The following is a 20,495-nucleotide window of genomic DNA, read 5'->3' as shown; positions in this document are numbered from 1 at the left end:
TTCTGAGTCTCTCTGGTGCAGATACTTACATGTAAATGTAATCTGCTGTTACTTTGGTTGAAGTGGGTTGTACTCATTGAGATTGTATTAGAGTAATCTTTAAACTGAGGACTGGGTTACCACATGATTCAGTGAAAGGCACTCAGAGATTTTAACAGTCTCAGGTAGGCTAATACAGATTTCTTTTCTTATCTCTTCATACCTGAAGTGCAAAGAAAAGATTAAAACCCTCACCCTCTATTTGCCAACTTCATCCAAAATACAGTTTTAAGCTCTGCAGAGAGAATAGTGAGAGCCAGAAAATGCCACTCAAAATCACCTGCATTAACACTCCCTGGTTCATTGTACCTGGGAGCTGCTGGGCTGACATTCAATAAAAGACATGTCTGTCCAATTCTATCTTGCCCCTCCTGAAGTTTCAGGGTGAGATAAGAGAAGGGATTATGTTGGAGAGAGATACCTCTGTGCTGCTGATTCTTTATAAGAGAAGTAATTTAAACAAAGCTCAGTGAAATCTGGAAAATTGTGCTCTAGGGCTGTGTGCAGTTCTTGAACAATTTCCAATACATATGTTTGGAAAAGGAAGAAAAAGGAGTGATTTTGACTCTTTTCAAGTACAAATGTTCTCGATCCCTGGTAAAGACAAATCAGAGGGAATGTAGTACAGGAGGGTATAGATCACAGTGACCTGCAGTGAAGGATTATGCTAAAGAATTACACTATCCCAGTCTATTTCTACTTGTGATGTTACTATATTCTGACATCTGTTCCTAGATGGGCACAGAAATGCATTTGTGAGTTCCTTTTCGATTTTCCCATTTTTTGGAAGACCTCAGGAAAGAACTGTGATATACCCAGAATGTCTTCTAAGCAATTCTAGATATTCTTGATATAGACTTCTGGGTGCTTAGTCCCTCCAGAGCTTTCTCTAATGGGAGAAGGAAGGAGGACATAGAGGATGGACTATCTGAAATACTATTTGCAGCAATATTGCACTTTCTGAGGGTCTGATAACAAATGCTGTAGTTTGATTTGCTAACAAACACTTGAGAACAAGCAGTTCTGAAAGCAAAAGCTGTGCTGTGTGGTTCAAGGTCTGTCCAGAAATTGCTAGTACAGATTTATTTATACACTCTCCACAAACTTTTCATGTAGCTGGGAGTATGCTGAGTATGCTTGACTTGGTTTCCCCATCTTTCAGAAGAGTCTCATCCAGCCCTTCCTGTATGTGTTGTGAGGAAAGCAGTCTCTAGCTTTTAGGAGATATTATTAAATTCTGTGGAAAGGAAGATAGATATCAACAGGAAGGCTGAGCCCTTGCTTTAGAAAGATGACTTGCAGTTTCAAGGAAGAGAATGGAACCTCAGAAGTCAAAAAGGCATATTGAAATTTTTAAAAAGCAAAGCTGAATCAGAACATGTTATGTTTGCAGCTGCTGGGGTATGAAACTTCTTCCATGATGTGATAACCAGCATGAATTACCTCATTGCTTATAACAAATACAGATGGACAGATATCAGGGTGAAAGGAAGGGCAGGGGCATTTGCAAACTGACAGAGAACCTTCCATCACATGTTGCTTGGAAATGACTCTTAATCAGCTTTTCTGCCTTTCTTTATCTTCAGGAAACCTATAGAGATAATATTCCCAGCAGAAAACAAAAATGCTTTAAAGAAATGCTTGTTGGTTTATGAGAATCTGTCTATATTTTAAGGACATTGTCTAAAATGCTAATGCGTCTCTTTTCATCATGATTCACAAACCTTGTGACTTTCAAATTTATCATTTCAGCTTCCATCATGGGACTTGGATTACTCCATTCTTTGTCCCTTCTCCAACGTTATCAGTCAAGGAGTTTGTTGTTCCCAACCTACATGAAAATTATACCTGTATTCCTTGCTTGATGATCCATGTTGCTTTTGAGTCAGGGTTGAGTTCCCTGCCTTTTACATGCAGCAGCACCTCTAGCAGTACTAGATATGAAAAGTCTCCCAAAGAGCAGATAATTCACTCATAGCTTTTAGTCAACATTATAAAGAAAAAGGGATAAAGAGGGTGTTTCTAAAAAATGTGTGGAAAGATAATATTGTGTTTTCACCCCCAAGTGATGTTGGTATCTATGTCCCTTTAGTAAATCATTGAAACTAGCAGTCATTTAGGCCAAGCATTAAAAATTAACTTCTGTATTTTAGCTTTTGGAATGAGCAATGCAATACATTCCTTACTTTCACCTTGTAGCTACATTTCTAAACGTTTGGTTTGCTAGATGGTGAAGGGGAATTCAGTGTCCCTGCAATCTGTGCACTTTGCTACAGCGTGAGGACTTGGGATGGGAACCCAGGAGAGGATTAGCTGCAGGACCAGTTAAGCAGTGCTCATGAATGCTCTGAGATAAGTTTGTTTGCTGTTGCAGCTCCCATTTGGCTGTATAAGATTCAACGATGCATTTTGCTGGCATAGTCACTCCTTCAGTTGATTGGTGTTGTCATGCCATGAGCCTGAGATCCTATTACTCAGAGAGGTTTTCAAAAAGAGAAAGAATGCAGAGAACTGTTAATTTCATAGTCTAAAAATAAATAAAAGCAATTTCAGAAAAATAAACCAAACCCAGAATGTGCTCAAACATCATAAAGTGGTGTTACATGACAGCATGACCCTTTTTACCTTTGCAGGATGCATTCAGGAAGGGTTTTATCAGTGCCAATCAAACTCAGACAAAACCCCATCAATTTGTACTGATGAGCTATTGTTTATTTATATGTCATCCCTCCATCCTAAATTAGCAGAACGAATTTAGATATTGCCTCGAGTACACAATGCAAATCTTTGCTTTTCTTCTGTCCTTTCCATGTCAAGCACCACACCAACAAACAGTAATCATAAACAGCCCCATTAACAGGGATTGAGTCTGGGCAATATAGGCTCCTATTCCTCTAAATAGCCTGAGGGTGATGATTCATTTACTTCCATTAAGTACTTTTCCACAAAAGAATCACTTTGAGTAGAGTTGATCCCAGCACTGACCTCAGCTTCATGTGGGCACTGACAGGTGAGGAGTGCCAGGTGGATCCTGTTGGACAAGTGCAGGCTGTTATTGAAATCAAATTTACAACCCCCTTTCCCAACACTGCCATTTCCAAGGGCTCCCCTCAAGAGATGTTATGGCAGGACAAAAGCCAAATAGTTTTAAATAGAAAAGAAAGTTTATATTTTATTTGTTTCAGATAATCTCTAGTGGATAGACTTGTGAAGAGCAGATTTGCAAATGGCCCAAGCAGTGGCAATCTTAAACTAAGCTCACTGAACTTGTAAGAACTAAGAGTTCACAAAGAAGTTCTATTTGGATTTTGTTGTGTTAGGAAGGGAATTTCAGGCTTGATCAGCAAAAGATGTTGAGGGAAACAAATGTCAAATTTGGCCTACAAATCTCGGTCCTGCTCCTTTAAGTTTTCTGTTTAATGGCAAAATTCATAGAGATAAACACCATTTCTGAGTCTGGCATACATGTTGATGTGATCCACTTGTGATCCACTCTGGGTCCATGAAAACTGGATCCATCAGCCAGTTTTATCCATTGGGGTAGATTTGAGGGGTTCTGGACGTCTTGCACCCGAATAAAGCTATTTAAGCTCATTAGAGACAGGTTGTTTCCGTTTGGACAGGAAAATGGTGTTACTTGGAGTCAGCACTCACAGGATAAATTGCAAGGGGTTTGTAGAGCTGACACTAAGAGCTGTGCAGCACCTTGGAGAGATGTGCTGTGCTGTTATGGAAGATGATACAGGAAACAGTAAAGATTTTGTGTTTTCGTTTTCAAATTGAGCCCAGGGCCTCATGGACTGAAAAAGTAGGAAGACATTTGGCCATCAAAAATGCTTTCTAACGCTTACTGCTTGTTTTAGAAAGCACTCTGAGAAATTCCCAAGGAACAGAGACACTGCCTGGGGGAAGTACAAATTTCTGCAGGAAATGCCTTTTTTTTTCTTGTACTAGAGCTCCTTGAACATACTCAAATGTGGTGGGACAGTCACAAAACCTTGAAACCACAAAAGGTTTCAAGATACACTACTTTTAAGATGTGTATCTTGTTAAAAGAGCCTGGTTACTGGTGAGATGAAGACCTGTTTATCTTTATGTTGTCAGAGAGACTCCTTGGAAAATCAGTGATAATCTACAGGAAAGAGTTACAGCTTCAAGGAAGAGGTTGTGTTCTGCAACTTGATCTTGCATAAAAGTGCTATAATGAACATGGACCTGAGTAAACTGCCTTCAAGTCCCTCTGTCCAAGCACACTGATAGACTTTGTGGACACTTAGCATTTTGGATATGAAGTTTTATATATCTCTGATGATGGTAATTTACCTCTTCACAGAATTCATTGAATCTGTGTTGTGGGTATTGCTGGTCTTTTTATCTACTGTGGGAAAAGCATAAAAAAAATAACAGAAACTGAGACATAGTCAAAGGCCAGCCAAAGAGAAAAGCTGCCATAGAGACTGGTGGATGATTCACAGTTTTCAAATCTTCTTTCTCTGTCATAAGCATTCTGTTTCTTGAGGGGAAAAAAAAAAAGTAAAATCATTGCTGTGCAAAAAAAAAGTCTCAAAAAGGAAACAAATGTTTAGAGAGTTGACTTGGCTGGAATTTTCTTTGCTCATATACTCTTGATATATGAGTGTTTAAACTTTTTATGTGTGCATGAAGGGGGGACAGGGAATAATCAAATGTTAGTGAAGATGCCCCCATCTGTTTCATTATCTGAGGGTGTGAAGATGCTCTTTAGCTCACATAGTCCTTGCTCTTTCAGTTGCCACATGGTCTCACTGCCCAGATTTCACATCCAAACCAACTGTGAAGAATTTTTTTTCCCAGCACATGCAGGAAGAGGGTTCCCAGCAGTCCCATAGTCCCATCCTTTTTGCAGAAGACAAATATGCAACATAGCTAAGTCTATAAGTATTCCTTTCATTAAGACTTGGGGGCCCTTTTCCTTTATTTATGAAATAAATGCAGGTCAGATGTACTCAGTCCCCCCTTGAAGAGCAAAAAATGTTTTTCTCCAGTGCCCTACCCTCCTCCTACTCTTAGTGCTCCCTGGAGCAGTCAAAAACATCCTCACCAAAAATCATCTGTCAAGGTCACCATCGGGGAACAGGAGAGGACAATAATGTGTCCTCTGTCCCAGTTGTGTATCTGGAGTGCATTTAATGACATATGACACCAGAGTATCTGTGTGCCTTGCTGCTCTGGAGGAACCATGTTCCACTCCTACCACCCCTGGGTGCCATGGCCCAGCTTACACGTGGGAAGCTGCGGCCCAGAGGGACTCAGTGACACGTGGGGTGACAACTGAGGTGCATACTCTGTCATGTCTGTGCTGGCACAAAGCATAGCAACTGCTTTGCTGATCAGCTGGAGCAGGGACATCCTTTGGATGCTGGGGAGTAATGGACAGAGATGAGAAGGCAAGATGTAAACAGATGTTGTGCTAGTGCCCAGAGACAGGAGTCATTAGACACTGCATTGCACTGAGGCCATTTTACAACTTCTAGCTCCTGCTCAAGCTGTCATAAGTTACTTGAGTGCATCTGCACTGAACTTCATTGTGTGGTAAAACAGTCAGCTGCTCTCTCTCCCTCTCTCTTCCCAGCCCAAGCTAGTGACTTAATTTATGGTTTGTCCTCGCTCTGAATCACCCTTACTTAAATCATCCCATACCAATACACATTGAAGTCCTTGCTGATCAGTAGCACTTTGGATTAAGACTATTATGAACCCTGATGATGCTGATTTATCACTGTTCCCACTGATGTTGTTTTTGTGTCTTCCCCACTGCAGATCTGCGCAGGATGACCGCTGGTTTCATGGGCATGGCCGTGGCCATCATCCTCTTTGGGTGGATTATCGGTGTCCTGGGGTGCTGTTGGGACCGAGGCCTTATGCAGTATGTGGCAGGGCTTCTCTTCCTCATGGGAGGTAAGGATGGTGCTGCTTGAAGAAATGCATTTTTCTTGTTGTTTCCATGTTCCCTCTTTCCACATGTTCCTCCTTTTCTAAGTCACTGAAAATATGTTTTCAGAGTTGTTTTGCCTGATCTGGACTTGGTTTCGTTCTGAGCTCCTTCTGGTGCATATCAAGGATCATGCAGTCATATTTACATTTAACTTCCATCACTAAACTTGTCTGGAGTGTCTGTAAGTCATGGTAGTACAAAGGGTAATCTCTGAGTGTTTTAGTGCAGTACTCACCTGTTGGATGTAACGCTGTCACTTAGCAAGCTCAGTAACAAAAATCCAAGGATTATGCAGATGTTATTCCCACTACCATCCAATTCCACAGTGGGACACTTTGATACCTAGAAACTGTGCTGAGAGTTATAATCTATATTTATTACTCATCAGTTGCTCATGAGTCAAATGTAACCTTTAGTTTATATTTCTCTTTCTTCGCTGTAGCTATGAAGAGCATTCTCTGTGTTCCTTTTCTCACTCTACATACACTTTCTTGTAGACTTCTCTCTGTAAGAACAATTATCAATCTAGCAGCCTTTTCTTCCACTTGTTCCTGTTTGTACTTGCCTTTCTCAAACATGGATGAAAAGGACCATTCCCTAACAAGGTCTAATCAATGCCTTGTATAAGTGTTGTGATGGTTTCCTTCCCCTGCTGGTGATTCCTTGCCTGAAGTATTTTGTGGTTGTATTTCCTTTTTTTAATGCTGCATTACATTGGAGACCCACAGTCATCCTGCAGTTGGGTGAGACATGCAGACCTTTTTCCACCTTTGTACTTTCCTACTGATGCTCTCCCAATTTACAGCAGAGGTTTGGTTTATTAATCCCCAGGTCCATGCCCTGACACTGTGCTTTTGAACTTCTTCCCATTCCTACTACAACAGACCTGAAGGTCATCCAGCATTCCCCATGTAATCTACCAGCCTTCCTTACTACAGATGCCATCAAAATTTCTGTTAGCAGCAAATTTCAAGGCACAGTCACTTGAAATGAAAGGTGTGAAAGTCAAGTCCCAAACACAGCTCTGGGTGAATGCCTCAAAGTGAACACCACTACTTCTGTTCTCTCTTTTCTCTGCTGCTGATTTTTGTTTAGCTGGGTTTCTGCCCTCTGGGCAGATCATCACTTCTGTGCATTTTATCATTTGTTTATCTGTACTGTGGTGTGACACAGATCAGTGTGTGACATAGAGGAGAGATTCTGTAATCCCAGAAGAGAAGTTAAGTGCTGGAGTAACAAGTATTTATGTTCTAGTGGTGTGCTGGTGACATTAGACATCAGTTCTCTCTGTGCCCACAGACACATTTGAAATCTGCTAGGACCTTGTGCAAGCACACACTGGTCTTCATGGGGATGTCTGTAAATGGTTTGTTGTGGGTGTCAAAACATTATAAGCAATGCTTGCCAGATGAGCTTGGTGTTTCTTATTTATTTAAAAGCCTAGTTTGCACAGGGGCCATTTTGTTCTAATCTGCTCAGATATCTGTGTGGTATTTAACTTACTACAGCCCAACATTCAGATTAAAACATTAAAAGTATACTAAATAAGTACAGAAAACTTACATTTATTAGAAACTAGCTATGTCTTGTTTAGTATTCAGAAATTATCATTATATATGGGTCGGTTTCCAGTGCAGCTGCAGAACTTACCTGTTAGCTCCAGGTTATTTGTGAGTGATTTGAAAGATAACTGATAAGTTTCCAGGTGAAAAGAGGTTCAATTTTAACTGTGTGTAGTGGAATGGGTCACTCACAGCTTACAAAGCCATATTTGGGATGCTCAAACAGCACACAGTTCAGTGGAGATGGAGCCAAGGCCACAGAATTGGGCACAGCCTCAGTCATCCCCATGGAACAAGCTGCTCCTTCTCAGAGGGCAGTGGCTCTGCAAAGCTCTCTGGAATCGTGGGTGCTGGGACCATCCAGCTGCACGGGAGCTTTCAGTGCAATGCAGCTGCTAATTTTGTTATTTTATATGGACTGTGCAATGAGACCGTGACGTGGAGTTATCTCTGGGCTAAGCAAAGCTATTTCTGGACATCCTAATCAGGTGTCAGTGCTAAGGGAGGATGTGGAAAGAGTGGGAGAAGTTTGCAGAAGAGCTACAAAAATGTCGTTTGGAAAACAAGAAAAAGACAGCATGCCACAAAAAGCCCATTGCTTGAAACTGTTTACCAGAAGGTTTATAATTGACTCGAACAGAGAGTGGAAGTACCTATGCAGTGGGAAGCCATCTGATAGTAGCATGCTCTTTGCATAGACAAAATAATAACCAGATACAGCAGTTGGAACACAACACTAATTTAAATGAGAGGCATCAGATTATTTTATCTGCCAATTTCTGTCAAGATGTGTAATATTATAAATAAAGATGTGCTGGGAGGAGATCAAACTTATTTTCTGCTTCAGTGCAGACACGTGGATCAGTATTACCCAAAGGTTATCCTCTTTCTTGTTTTGCATAAGTCAATAGCAACTGCTAAACTGATTTCTTCTAACAGCAAGTGGGCATAAAGTAACATCTACAAACTGAAGCAGTCAGTTAATAAAATACACAACTAGAGCCATCTAATCTAAAAGTCAGTAGCTATCAATGTTTTCAGACTGTGTCATGTGTTACATGGTCATTCCTTTTACAGCCAATGAGTCTTTTAATTTCAACTTTTTTATTGCTGGACAGGGTTTGAATACATAGCCTTTGCTTCTGCCATGCCAAAAGTGCTGTCAACATATTACTGTGCTGTTTCTTAAAATGCCTGGAGACAGAGTGCCTCTTAGTTTTGTCTTTTTCTCAGATCCAATAATGGGAAAACTGCTTTGGAAGGTTTCTGCCATCTGACCTCACTGCATCTGAGAGGAGACTGTGTTCAATTGGTAGCCATAGAATCAGACTGAAATCTAACCTTCCCTTCCATTTTTCAACACCACTTGTCTTGGCTACGTTTGTAGCATTTGTTCTGGTTTTATTTCTAGGCAAATAGCTCTTTTTCAATGCTTAAACATTGCCAACTAAACATATCTATGGGGTTTGTCCCTTATTGCCCATAACTCTTTGAACAGGAAATCTCAACAGAGCACTGAGAAGTGTGCTATAATAATCTAATAAGAGCAGACATGGTTTGCTTGGACCTCTGGTTCTTTATTATATTTACCAAACAGTCCTCTTGCTAACCCACGTGGCAGTGCCTCATAAAGACTTGCTTTACTTTGCTTGATCTGATTTCTCAAGCAAGTTGCTAAAACAAGCCGTTTACGAAATGCAGGCCATTATTCGGTTTTTAGCTCATCTGGAATCCAGGACAAGTAAACTATGATTTAGAGTCTGTTTTACACTGCTATTCTGCATGTTTTATAACAAGCTAAAAATTATTAATAATTCATCTTTTCTTTTTAGTCCAAATGTATCTGTATCAACAGCAATCACAGATCCCTTATGTCTTCCACAGCTCTTTTCCATAATTTTTGGTATTTATTGTACAATTTATACTTGGATTCCTTCTCTTGAACAACAGTGTTTGCCTGACCACAGTAGGATTTTTTTTCAGTCCCTCATCTTCTACAGAACCAGATGATACTGTAAATTATGTTTAGCACTTTTTATCTCACTTTGCATGCTGGTACTGTTGCACAGCCTCCTATTTCACTATTGTTACATTCCAGTATTGTCAGCATCATTTTATCTGCAAGGTGGGGGAGTTTCCCTTTTTGATAGTTTCTTCATTTGGAATTGTGGTCTTAAATTTCACTGTGATTAGTTCATTTTACTCATCTTACTTGAGACTGTTTAATTCTATTACAGAAGTGGGTCACACTCAAATTATACATGACTCCAAGCACATCCTCTTGCAGGTTCTTGTGTTTTCTCTTCATGCAAATTACTGCAAATCTGTGCACCAGTAAAAGCTCTAACCAGTAATTTTGTAATTTTATAATAATTTCTGGAACTTTAGGAGCATCTGTAATACTACTTCCAAATGTCAGAGTCCTGTGCCAAACGTGATGCTTTCACGCTCATAAAGTACCTAGTCTAACAGGGATTCAGTTAAACATCTACCTGAGAAAATGCATGTGGGGCATTTTATACATTGTGTTTTGACCAAAGCAAATTTATTTGCACCAAAACTATGCCTTTGCATTTTCAAATATAGATTATGGCTTCTTCATCAGTTCCCTGGGAGTGGAAGTGGTGATCAGATTTTCTGGCTTTGAGCAGTTCTTTTGAAAGTATTCAAATCTTTGACTAGTTTGGGTTTATTATCATGGCAAACCTGCCAGTTCTTTTGGTTGGTGTCTTCACTCCCTCGACATCTAATTTAGCCAATATTGTCAAGGTCAAATGTCAGCTTTAGTTCCAGCTCCAAAGAGCTGAGATGCTATGAATTGGCACACTGGTAACTCTACCAAGGCAAATTACATGGTCTCCAGGAATCCCTTCTTTCAGTTCTCCATCAAGTCATTTGTGAATATTTCCTGTATCATGATCAGTGAGCAAGCTGATCCATCTAACCCTAGGTTTTTCTACCTGCTGTCCAGCAAATTCATCCACAGGATTTTCTTGTTTCAGCATCTCAGGTTTGCAATCATGAAAACCCAACCTCATCACATCCTCTGTTACTGTATTGCTTTATAAAATCATCTTTTAAAGACAATCTCTGATAGCCTGATGTTTTCCCAGCTGATTTCACTCAGCTGTTTTGAAATATCATATGGCTTGCATTATTTCTAATTTGAGGGCAGGACTAGCTTCTTACCTACATACTTCAAAGCTCTTTTCCTCCTCATCAGTGCCTGCTGTGGGGAAAGTGGGGTGGCTGCCTCCTGGTGGCATGATCCACTGTTTTGGCAGTAATTCCATCCTCCCCCTCTCAAGCTTGTGCACCTCCCTGCTGAACTGCTGTCTGTTGTCCCAGCTGGAAATACAAAATGGCACTTCCAATATCATGTTCTGGTACTTGCCTCAGCACACAATTATCCCTGGCCAAAGCCACCTCACTTGCCTTTGTAAATGTATTAAAAGACTGACAAAGAATGACGTTTTATAATCCTTATCAGAGCTCTGTCCATCAGCTGCACATCCATGTATTTTCCTTTTCTAAGTCTGTAATTTGTACTGAGAACACATTTCAGTGAAATAGTTAGGGGTTTTACTGCATGCCTAACAAGGCAGCCCTTCAGGGAGAGACTTCTGCCTTGTCTTATTTCATTCCAAATTTACTGCAAATGAATGTAATAAATCATCTCTGCACTTGTTTACTCTTTTACCTGTTTTCTTCAGTCTTATCAGGTCTCTGCCAGTTTTGTCTTGTGACATACACTTTAGGATGACTTTATGGTTTTTTTCCCCATTTGCTAACAATTTCCTTAGAGAAGCATGTAATTTTACTAGCCTTGCAAATATTCATTATTCTTTGCAAAGTCAAGTGGGTTTCTTGCTGTAACCTTGCTTTGAGCCAATTAGAGATTTTACCATTAATAATTCAGTCTCTAATTAGTCTATTTGGAAATTATTCCAGCTGTTAAATGCCCTCATATGTGATTTGGCTTCCCCGTGCAGTTCTGTAATAAAATGATCTGGAGTCTCATATAGCAGCTCATTTCTTGTCTTTGCCTAGTGATATTTTTGCCCGAGGTGCTGGGCTTGGAGCTTCGCTTGGGGGTCTGAAACTTCCTTTTCTACTGGCACTGAAAGGCCTGGAAGTCATACTGTACACATATAGTAGTACTGTGGAGTTGTTCTGGCCTGATTTTTTGTTCTAGCATTTGCTTTCAAAAAATCAGGAATTTCTTTCATCCTCTCCTCCCTTGTTACCGGTGGTGATCTGCCAGTCTGAGGGTTTAAAGTACCATTTGCCAGTTCACTTTTGCCACTGATTTGGGCTTCTTCTGACCCCCTCTAAGAGTGCTGCTGAGACATTTATCTCTGTAGCCTGTCCATACTCAGAGGACCTAGGTCAGGGTTAGAAAAGCTTCAAATCTTTCCCACAGCAGAGGTGATCACCTATTCATTCCGATGCTGGCTGCTGCAGTAAAGATAAGCAGGCAGGAAAGATGTGTGAGAGGGAATAAAAAATTAAGTTATGCAGGTGTGTTGGCATAATGTAATGTTTTATTTCAGATATGCAAGAAAGAATTTTTTAAAAAAAATGAATAAAAAAACACTTATGTATGTTATGAGTGTGTTCTTTTTTTAAATTTTAAACTAGGGAGATGTGGGGTGCAGAGGTTCAGGGACATCACACCATAATTAATATGATCCAGTGAAGCCAAATTTATTATCCCTGAAAATACTATATTTATAATAAATCTCTGCTGTCCGCATGTCTCTAGCTAATACATGATTGGTTAATCCTAGCTGTTCATGCATCTAAAATAGAATGCTGATTGGATCATCTCATTTTTCTCATGTCTTGCTGTGGTAGTCTGGCCCACCCATGACTCACTTTTTTCTTACTTTCCCAAACTTGCTGACAAACTTGCTGAGCCCTGATGACTCCTCTTCTTGTATCTTTTTCAAGGATATACTGACCCCATTTCTGAATATGTCCATTGTCCATTAGTACAAACAGGCTGGATTGTGCATCGGCGGAATATGGCCATTGTCTAGCAAGAACTCAATCTGCAAAAAACTCTCAAATAGGAGAAATAGCTTTTAATAAGTAATTTCCAGCCTTCTCAGAAATACTTGCAAAATATTCCTTTCCTCAGTCCAGGGGAAAGGCAACAAAATGCTTGATTATCCTCAGAGCCAGAGGATGGACAGGCCATTTAGACTGGGTCACCTTCTCGTGCCCCAGCTGTGCCACGCTTCACGCGGGGCTGTCATGAGGTGCCAGCGGGGATGGGGACACACCCAGGGCTCTGTGCCAGTGCCATCAGCTGTCACAGGAGCTGATGGCCAGGCTGGAATGCCAACCCCATCAGAAAGGGGGGCTTCAAACCAGGGCTTGGGAGCTGCTGTCGGTGTAGCTGTGCTGCACACATCCGTATCCTCTGTCACTCCCACCTCCACAGGGAGCCTTGTCTTCCAAACCCCCTGGCTGGGCTTCCTCCACCCGTGCTGTGCATGTGTGAGGAGATGACAACAGAGGCATCTGTGGATTTGCAGCCATGGGCTGTTACCAGCTGTTGAGTCATTTGAGTCTCAAATTTAACTCACTGTACTTTGAAAATAGCACGGAACGGTAGAAAATAAGAGTGTTTATTCTACGCAACTGTGGTCCTGCCATCTCAAAATAATCCTTCCACTGCTGAATAATTTAACAAAAATGGAACAATTTAATGTAGCAGGTGTAAGGCAAAACTCTGTGACTGACGTCTCCTAGGCAGTTATGAAGCACCTTCATAGTAGCTGCCAAAGAGAAAGATAAACAAAGGGAGAAAGTAAGAGCCGTTCTCTGGAATTCATTGTGAAATATGATATGTCCCACAGGGCATCTAGGATTTCTATTTTTCATTAATAATCAAGGTCTCTACCCATTCTTCAGAATGTTTACTTGTGGTGACATGATCAACCACAACACTGAATATGGAAGGTATTTCCTATGATCACATATTTTTTCATTTATACAACATTATTCTTTGAAAGTTCAGTTTCTTGTGCTTCTTCACAAAAAAAGGAATAGTTTTAGAAAGTTTACATCAATTATTTTTTTCCCTATGTAAAGGCAAATATAAATGCACATGTGTGTGCACAAGTGTATGCAGACAGGTCTTAAACAGCAGCCTGTGATCTTTAGAAAAACCAAGATCTGCAGTAGTTTACTGGAATGTGAATTGTGAAGCTTGGGATAAATACAGTTTTCACAAAGGCATAATACCTTTGGCCACTTTGAAGAGTATTTATAATTCAAAACTAGTTGGAAGACTGGAAAAAAATGAGATACCAATCATGTTTTATTCCTGTGGGAGGTTCTAAATTAATGATGACTGCAGAGGAGCTTAAAAATTTGGCAAAACTCCCTACAGACCACTGTGAGAACTTATTTATGTGGATTGACCTCCAGATGGAGACACAGGCTGGTTTGTATCAAGAGATGCCATAAATGGGTTATGAAAGTGTTTGAGACCAGGCTCAGCACAGCAAGATGATTCTCCCCTCTGCCAAGCCTCCCCCACCACACACGTGAACACTCTGGCTCCTACCTGTGCTTTTGGCTAAATTTCGCATTATGCTCTAAGTGATTTAAGGCTTTGAGTTGGAACAAGCTTGAGTTAATGTACAGCATTAATAGGCTTTAAATGTTTAAACCACTCAAAGGCTCTTGATTGTTTAAAACCCTCAAACACACGACGAGGGTGTTGTGGAAAGCAGAAAAGGAGCTGATGAGGGTCTTTTTGGACCTGCAAGGAGAAGAGCTCAGAGCACTCATGCAGGCTTTATGCCCATCAGGAAGTAATGTAACAAGGCCAAGAGCATTCATATTCAGGAAATAAGAGTTAACCTGTTTCTAAAAATGTCCTTTTTTGCTTTTAAGGATTTGTCCCCCTTTATGGGGAGTAGCTGAAGAAATTGGGGTTCTTAACTGTGGAGAAGACATGCTCAGGGGAGACTATTCCTCTTTAGAGCTACCTGACAGGAAATTGTAGCTGTGAAGGGGTTGATCTCTTCTCCAAGTAACAAATCATAGAACAAGAGGAAATGGCCTCAAATTGTACCAGGGAAGCTTTAGATTGGGTAATAGCAAAAACCTCTGCACCAAAAGTGTGTTCAAACAGGCTGCCCAGAGAAGAGTCACCATCCCTGGAGGCATTCAAGAGTTGTGTAGATGTGGCACTTAGGAACATGGTCTAGTGGTGGATTTGGCAGTGCTGGGTTAATGGTCAGACTTGATGATCTTAGAGATCTTTTCCAACCAAAGCAATCCTATGATTCCTTTAAAACATCTCTCCCTGCACAGTTTGTGGTGTCTCTCACAGACCTGGTTCAAGGCCATGTTCCTTGATCCCATTTTAGGCCAGGTTTCTTGAGTCTGAGGTGTGGCTTTTCTTTTCTTATGTCTTTCAAAACCAGGACACCGACAGATATATGTCCAGGCATGTATTTGTGGATATGGGTTCACTGTTACGTACACATGTCCTGATATGGGGTAGAACTGGAACTGCTTCTTCATCCAGACCAGTGAACCATTAGTGATGAGCCTTTAGCAACTGTTACCTCTTGCCTTCTGAATGCTATCTAATTTCCTATTTTCACTCAAAAAATAAATATTTAGGAAATCACTCAGGCAGACATACATCCCTTTTGCCATCTTTTGAGGTTAATATATTGCCAGGATGGCCTGTTGAGCATTTCCCAGCTAGAAAAAAGTTGCTCAGCAGATGGCAGGGCTTAAAAGAGTTGGGGGTCCATGTTACATCTTAGCTGCTAGTACTTCTCTCGCCTCTCTGGTGCACCAATAACACATTGTGCATTTATTTATTTATGCTGGCACTCATTTTGAAAAGGAAATAGGAGACTCTGGAAATAGGAAAGATCACTCACTTTTGCAATACAGACATCTCTGTGTCACTGCCTATCAGCAACTGAAATACTCTTTTATAATTTCATGTTATAATACTCCTCAAGGGGAATCATAACTCTCATTTATAGCATAAGTTCAAATGCAGAGTTATATCTTTTGTCTCATAGAATATTATTTTCACTAGATGTTATTTTTTTTCCAGTACTTCAGGAATATCTCTGATTCTCTAGGTGAATACCTAGCATTGAAATGTTGAAACCTGAGGTAACATCTCCATAAGGAAACAGGGTTGGGATATAGATGTGTTTTTTGCAAGTCAATAACCAACTGTACTGCAGAGTGTAGTCATTTAGAAGTATTATTCTGTGGGGCTTTTTTTCCCCTGGAAGGAAAGGCTCAACAAGAGAATTCATTGTCAATTCCATAGCATTTGATCTCCATGGAAACATTATCAGCTGACTTCAAAGTCAACCTTCAAATGTGTTGTGGGTTGTTTTTTTTCCTGTGGCTCATTTCTGATGCTCCTAGATGTGCACTTGCAGGCTGTGGGGAAAGAAAAACCAACACAATTTCATTAGCCTTGTACCTGATCATGAGAGGGCACTGGCACTTAGGAGAAGGAGAGAAAAATCTTCTTTAATGAGGTGCAGAGATCTTATAGTCTGGAGCAAAAGACAGGACAAGTAGTTTATGCACACCTCTAAATTCATTGTTTTTCTGTCCTAGCTCAAATCTGTCTCCCTGAACTTTGTGTGCAGTAAATTAAGGAGTCAGCTCTGTCTGGCTTTTCAGCAGGAAGAGCTGTTCATATTCCTCTGTGTGTTCATTTTAAGTCAGCTATACTGATTTGTAATTTCTCCCTCACCAGGATGGGAGGTACTGGCAGAAGCATCAGTGCCTTCCAAAGTTTCGGGAGCAGACAACTTGGCGCAGTCCGTGAAGGGCATGCAATCAGGTTCCTTCTCAGGGATGTCAGTAGGTCTTTGGAGGGCTGACAGAAAGTTAAATAAAGTAGGAATAAAGCAGAGGAGACAGATTCTGTAGAAATACAAAAGACTTCCCCACCCACAGCCCTGGAAAACAAGTTCTGTGTGTTTTAAAATTCAGTGGTTGTCCCATATCCTTTAATAATGTCATGAGGTCTTTGATCTGTTGCTGGCTTCTGAATTCCAATGGCAAGATGCACCAAAGCCAAAGGAAGACAATGAAAACAAAACTGGCATTTATTATTGGGTTGGTCTTTTTAAAAGGAAATTTTGCTGAGCTGTTTGCATGCCTGACATAAAAGTGGAAAGACTGCACATGCAACAGAAGGAAGATTAATACTGGCATGATTTGCTAGACAGAAAGAAAACCTTACAGAGAGAATAGGGAGAAAATTTCTGTGTGTGGCAGATCTTTTTGTTAAATGCAGAGGCTGAAGCAAGATTTAGATTCACTTTCTTTGCTCCTCAGGTTGTCAGCTCAGAAAGCAACATTCCCCCTTGGGCAAATCGCTGCCACACACACTTGGTCTAATCTGTCTGGACAGAGTCCAACTGGACACTGGAAACTGCATTTAAAAAACAACTGGGAAAAGCTATAAATGAGCAGGGCCTTCCTCATTTCTGCCCAACCTGGCTCTTCCAGGGCATACAGAGATAAGTCATGCCAATGTACTTGTATGGGCTATAGAAGATGAGCCGGTATTTCCTCTGCCACAGGAAAGGAGATTTCAGCATTGGCACTGAAATCAGTGTCAGTCTAGTTTGTTGCTTGCAGGCATTTATGTGGATGATGTAAGCTTCACAGGGGTGCCCTGCACTGAATGGTTCTTGCTGACCGGACAAAACTGCATTTTATTTTGATTTCTGACTATTCTCTCTCAGTAACTGTATCAGCACATATAGAAAGGATTTTCTCTTCCTAACAGGTCAACTCAGGGAAACAGTAATAGAGCCCACTGACTTTTGTAGTAAAGATCCTGAAAGTTGTACAAGCAAAGAGTCCTTTGGTCACTTGACAAAAATGAATGGATAGGCTTTTCTCCAGCACCTAAAGGGGAAAATATCCAAATCAGGTAGCCACCACCATCACTCCCAATGGCTTCTTTAGTACTGCCTTCAGCTAATAAAAGGCATCTATCTTTTAGATATCTAACTATCCTTTTAGACCTGAAAGTATTCGCCCTAGAAATATTTATAGTGGCACACAGTAGGCAATATGGAAGAAGGCTGCATTGAATTTACTTGTGCTGTACCTGTTCTCCAGTCTTACTTGTCTTGAAGAACATCTATCAGTAGACTTTTCAGCAATTTAGGATTTCCTGCACAAGAAAGATTACGTGAATCCTCTGAGGGTCCTTCTGAGAGATGTCCAATTTTTTGACTGGAAGAAAATGGTCTTACATACTTATAGATGTAATGAGCTCATTACTAAAAGACCAGATGCAACATGGTGCACGGATTCCTCCTACTACAGAACATGTCCTGTGACAAGGCAAACCCACCATGACTCCACAAGTTCCCTTTAGCTCTGACAAATGCCTAGGGTGGGAAGAACCTGCCTAAGGTACAGCTTGATACTAAATTTATTTGTCGTCATTGGAGGCAAATCTGAGGTGTGATGGAGTCACTTGAGTTTGTTCAGACCTCCAGTGCCTCTTTCTGTTTAATCTTTTGGCCTCTGCCTGGGTCATGCTCTGAGCTCCACACTGCAGAGGATGAAAGACCCTGCCAGAAGCCTCTCTACGTTGCCAAGCATGGTGCTTGCCAGCACACGGATGGGATAATTCTTCTAACTTCGGATTAGAATTTTTCTTCATTTTGACACTGAAGTCCTTTCTTTGCTTTCTGCTCCAGTAAAATCAGAATAATATCACAGTGCTACAAATGGCACAATTTTTGCTGTCTCCTGTGTTGTGGCTGCAAGTTCATGACTTGTTATGTTTGCTTAATGGCTATAGTAAACCCACTTTATTATTGCTAGGTTATTTTGGTTGGGTCATAGGAATCACCATTGCTAATGTACTCAGAAGTTTATTCACTCAGGCTTTGATCTGAAAGCTTTCTTCTCTGCCTAGTCTAGCAAACCTTTGTGCCTTTAGCTAAGTAGTGTTGCTTTTGCCTTACGTGCCAACTCACAGCTCCAGAGAGTGCTTGCTCATCGCTGCAGCTCACTGGCTGGGGCCGTGCACAGCATGGGTGTTCACTGCCTGTGCAGTCCCATGCCCCGAGGGATACAGTCATGGAAATGTCACCATGTGCAAATCTGCAGTGTGAAATATGGACTGGCACTTGTATCAGCAGAGCAAACTGGAGTTCAGCCCTCAGCTGCTGTAGCATTGTTCCTATATATGAGATGCTGATTTACACAAGCCTAAGCATGGTCCCCATGAAGTGTTTGGGGTTGGAGCTGAGGACACATAATTCTCTGGTGCCATAAGAAATTACAGCTTGTGCAGCAGCAGTCCCTAGACAGGCACACAGGCGAGGTGACACAGAGCAGGAGCACAGTTCTGGCGTTTGCTGGGCACCTCTGGCACCTCGGGAGGCAGAAGGCCAAAGGCCAAATGCAAACCTCATTCTGAGAGTGGCTATAATGCAATATCATGACAGACCCTGCAGTTTATCTGGTTCATGGTATAAGATAAAAATGCATTAAGTCCCAGCCCAGGTGGGGATGTAATCTCACAAGGACACTGCACTAAATCTCCATCACCCAGTCAGATTTATCCTTCCATCTCCGCCTTTTTCAGAAGGGCAATTTTCCAGTAAACCCCTTGCTATTCTGCAGCCTATTGGTGATGCTGCAAGCTGCTTCTGCTGGAACAGTACATAATTAAGCAATAATTTATATTCTATGCGTGTATGCACAGAGCAATAAAGTGTTCTCAAGAGCTGCGTGCTGCTGAGGCGTTTAATCCGTGCACAGAAGGAGTTTACTGCAAAGCTGCTCCCTCCCTCCAAAAGGCTTTTGTCATCACTGTATTGGGAGGGAATTCGGTGTATTCTTCAATTATTTCATTTGATTTGGATATAATTTAAATAGTTAATGCTACACACTCCACTTTAGGATCAGACCTAATTTTATTTGTTTGTTTGATGTACCTTAAAAATAGTAAAAGCTAGTTGGGCAGAGAGAAAGTGAAGATAATGTTTCACTTGTGAGATTTTTCTTCTCACGTAGCTCTATAATAAAGGAAAGTGATGATAATTAAGTAAACAGCACTCCTTTCAGAGACATTAGTGGCCACAAGAAGCTAGTAGAAATACTTTTAAGGGCAGAGATTTACATTTTTTTGAAAACTGCATGGTTTCAAAGGACACCTTAAAATCCATACCTTTGCAGTTCTCTTTTTATCTACCAATTTATAAGTAATACTTGACATTTCCATATGCTTTAAAAAATAACAGAAGGTGAGAAGAATCGGTTTTTGGGGTTGTTTACTTTGTACATCTGACAGCACAGTTTGTGAGTCATTTCTGTCTGTTGTGGGGGGAAGGGAGGGAATGAACATCATTCTGTCAGATGCGAAGGAAATGATTTCCAAATCATGAGACAAATGATCTGTAGGAGGAGGGTCTCAGAGATGGGCTTGGTGCCCAGATCATTTTAATTACCAGCTTTTTGGATTTCCCATACCTTCAAATTGGTGATGTCTCCTTCAGGTTCCAGTCAGACACCTCCTCTCTAATAATAAGGATGAGGGTGTTTAGATGTAGCTCCTGCCAGCAGGGTCTGTTTATGCCCTAGCACCACAAAGGTTTCCTTTCATCTGCAGTGCATCTAAGAAAGGCACCGCTTCTTGTCTCAAGACATGACAGACCTTGGGAAATCCCCCAAGCTCTATGGCTCTGGAAGTTGAGCCAGGTCTGTGGGTGAAGGACGTGGCTGCTGACATGATTCAAGGGGATACTAGCATCAGGGAAAATTCAAACAGATTTGCTATGGACGATTTGAGCCTGTTTGTGTTTAAATCAGTTCACTCACAAGCAGTTTTGCTCTACCCTGGAGGTGAGGTTTAAAAACTGTGGAGGCTT

General features: G+C 41.0%; 1 protein-coding gene across 1 annotated transcript in view; it reads left to right on the top strand.

The window, feature by feature from the left end:
* Positions 1-20,495, top strand: part of TMEM178B (transmembrane protein 178B) — a 221,734-nt gene that overhangs the window by 184,338 nt on the left and 16,901 nt on the right. Inside the window, exon 3 of the mRNA XM_063154111.1 lies at positions 5,839-5,976. Coding sequence (XP_063010181.1) covers positions 5,839-5,976 — 138 coding nt within the window. The remainder of the gene's footprint in view (positions 1-5,838; positions 5,977-20,495) is intronic.

The sequence above is a fragment of the Melospiza melodia genome, chromosome 4 (genome assembly GCF_035770615.1).
Source record: "Melospiza melodia melodia isolate bMelMel2 chromosome 4, bMelMel2.pri, whole genome shotgun sequence".
Lineage (NCBI taxonomy): Eukaryota > Metazoa > Chordata > Aves > Passeriformes > Passerellidae > Melospiza > Melospiza melodia.
This window is presented reverse-complemented; position numbering and strand designations above follow the sequence as displayed.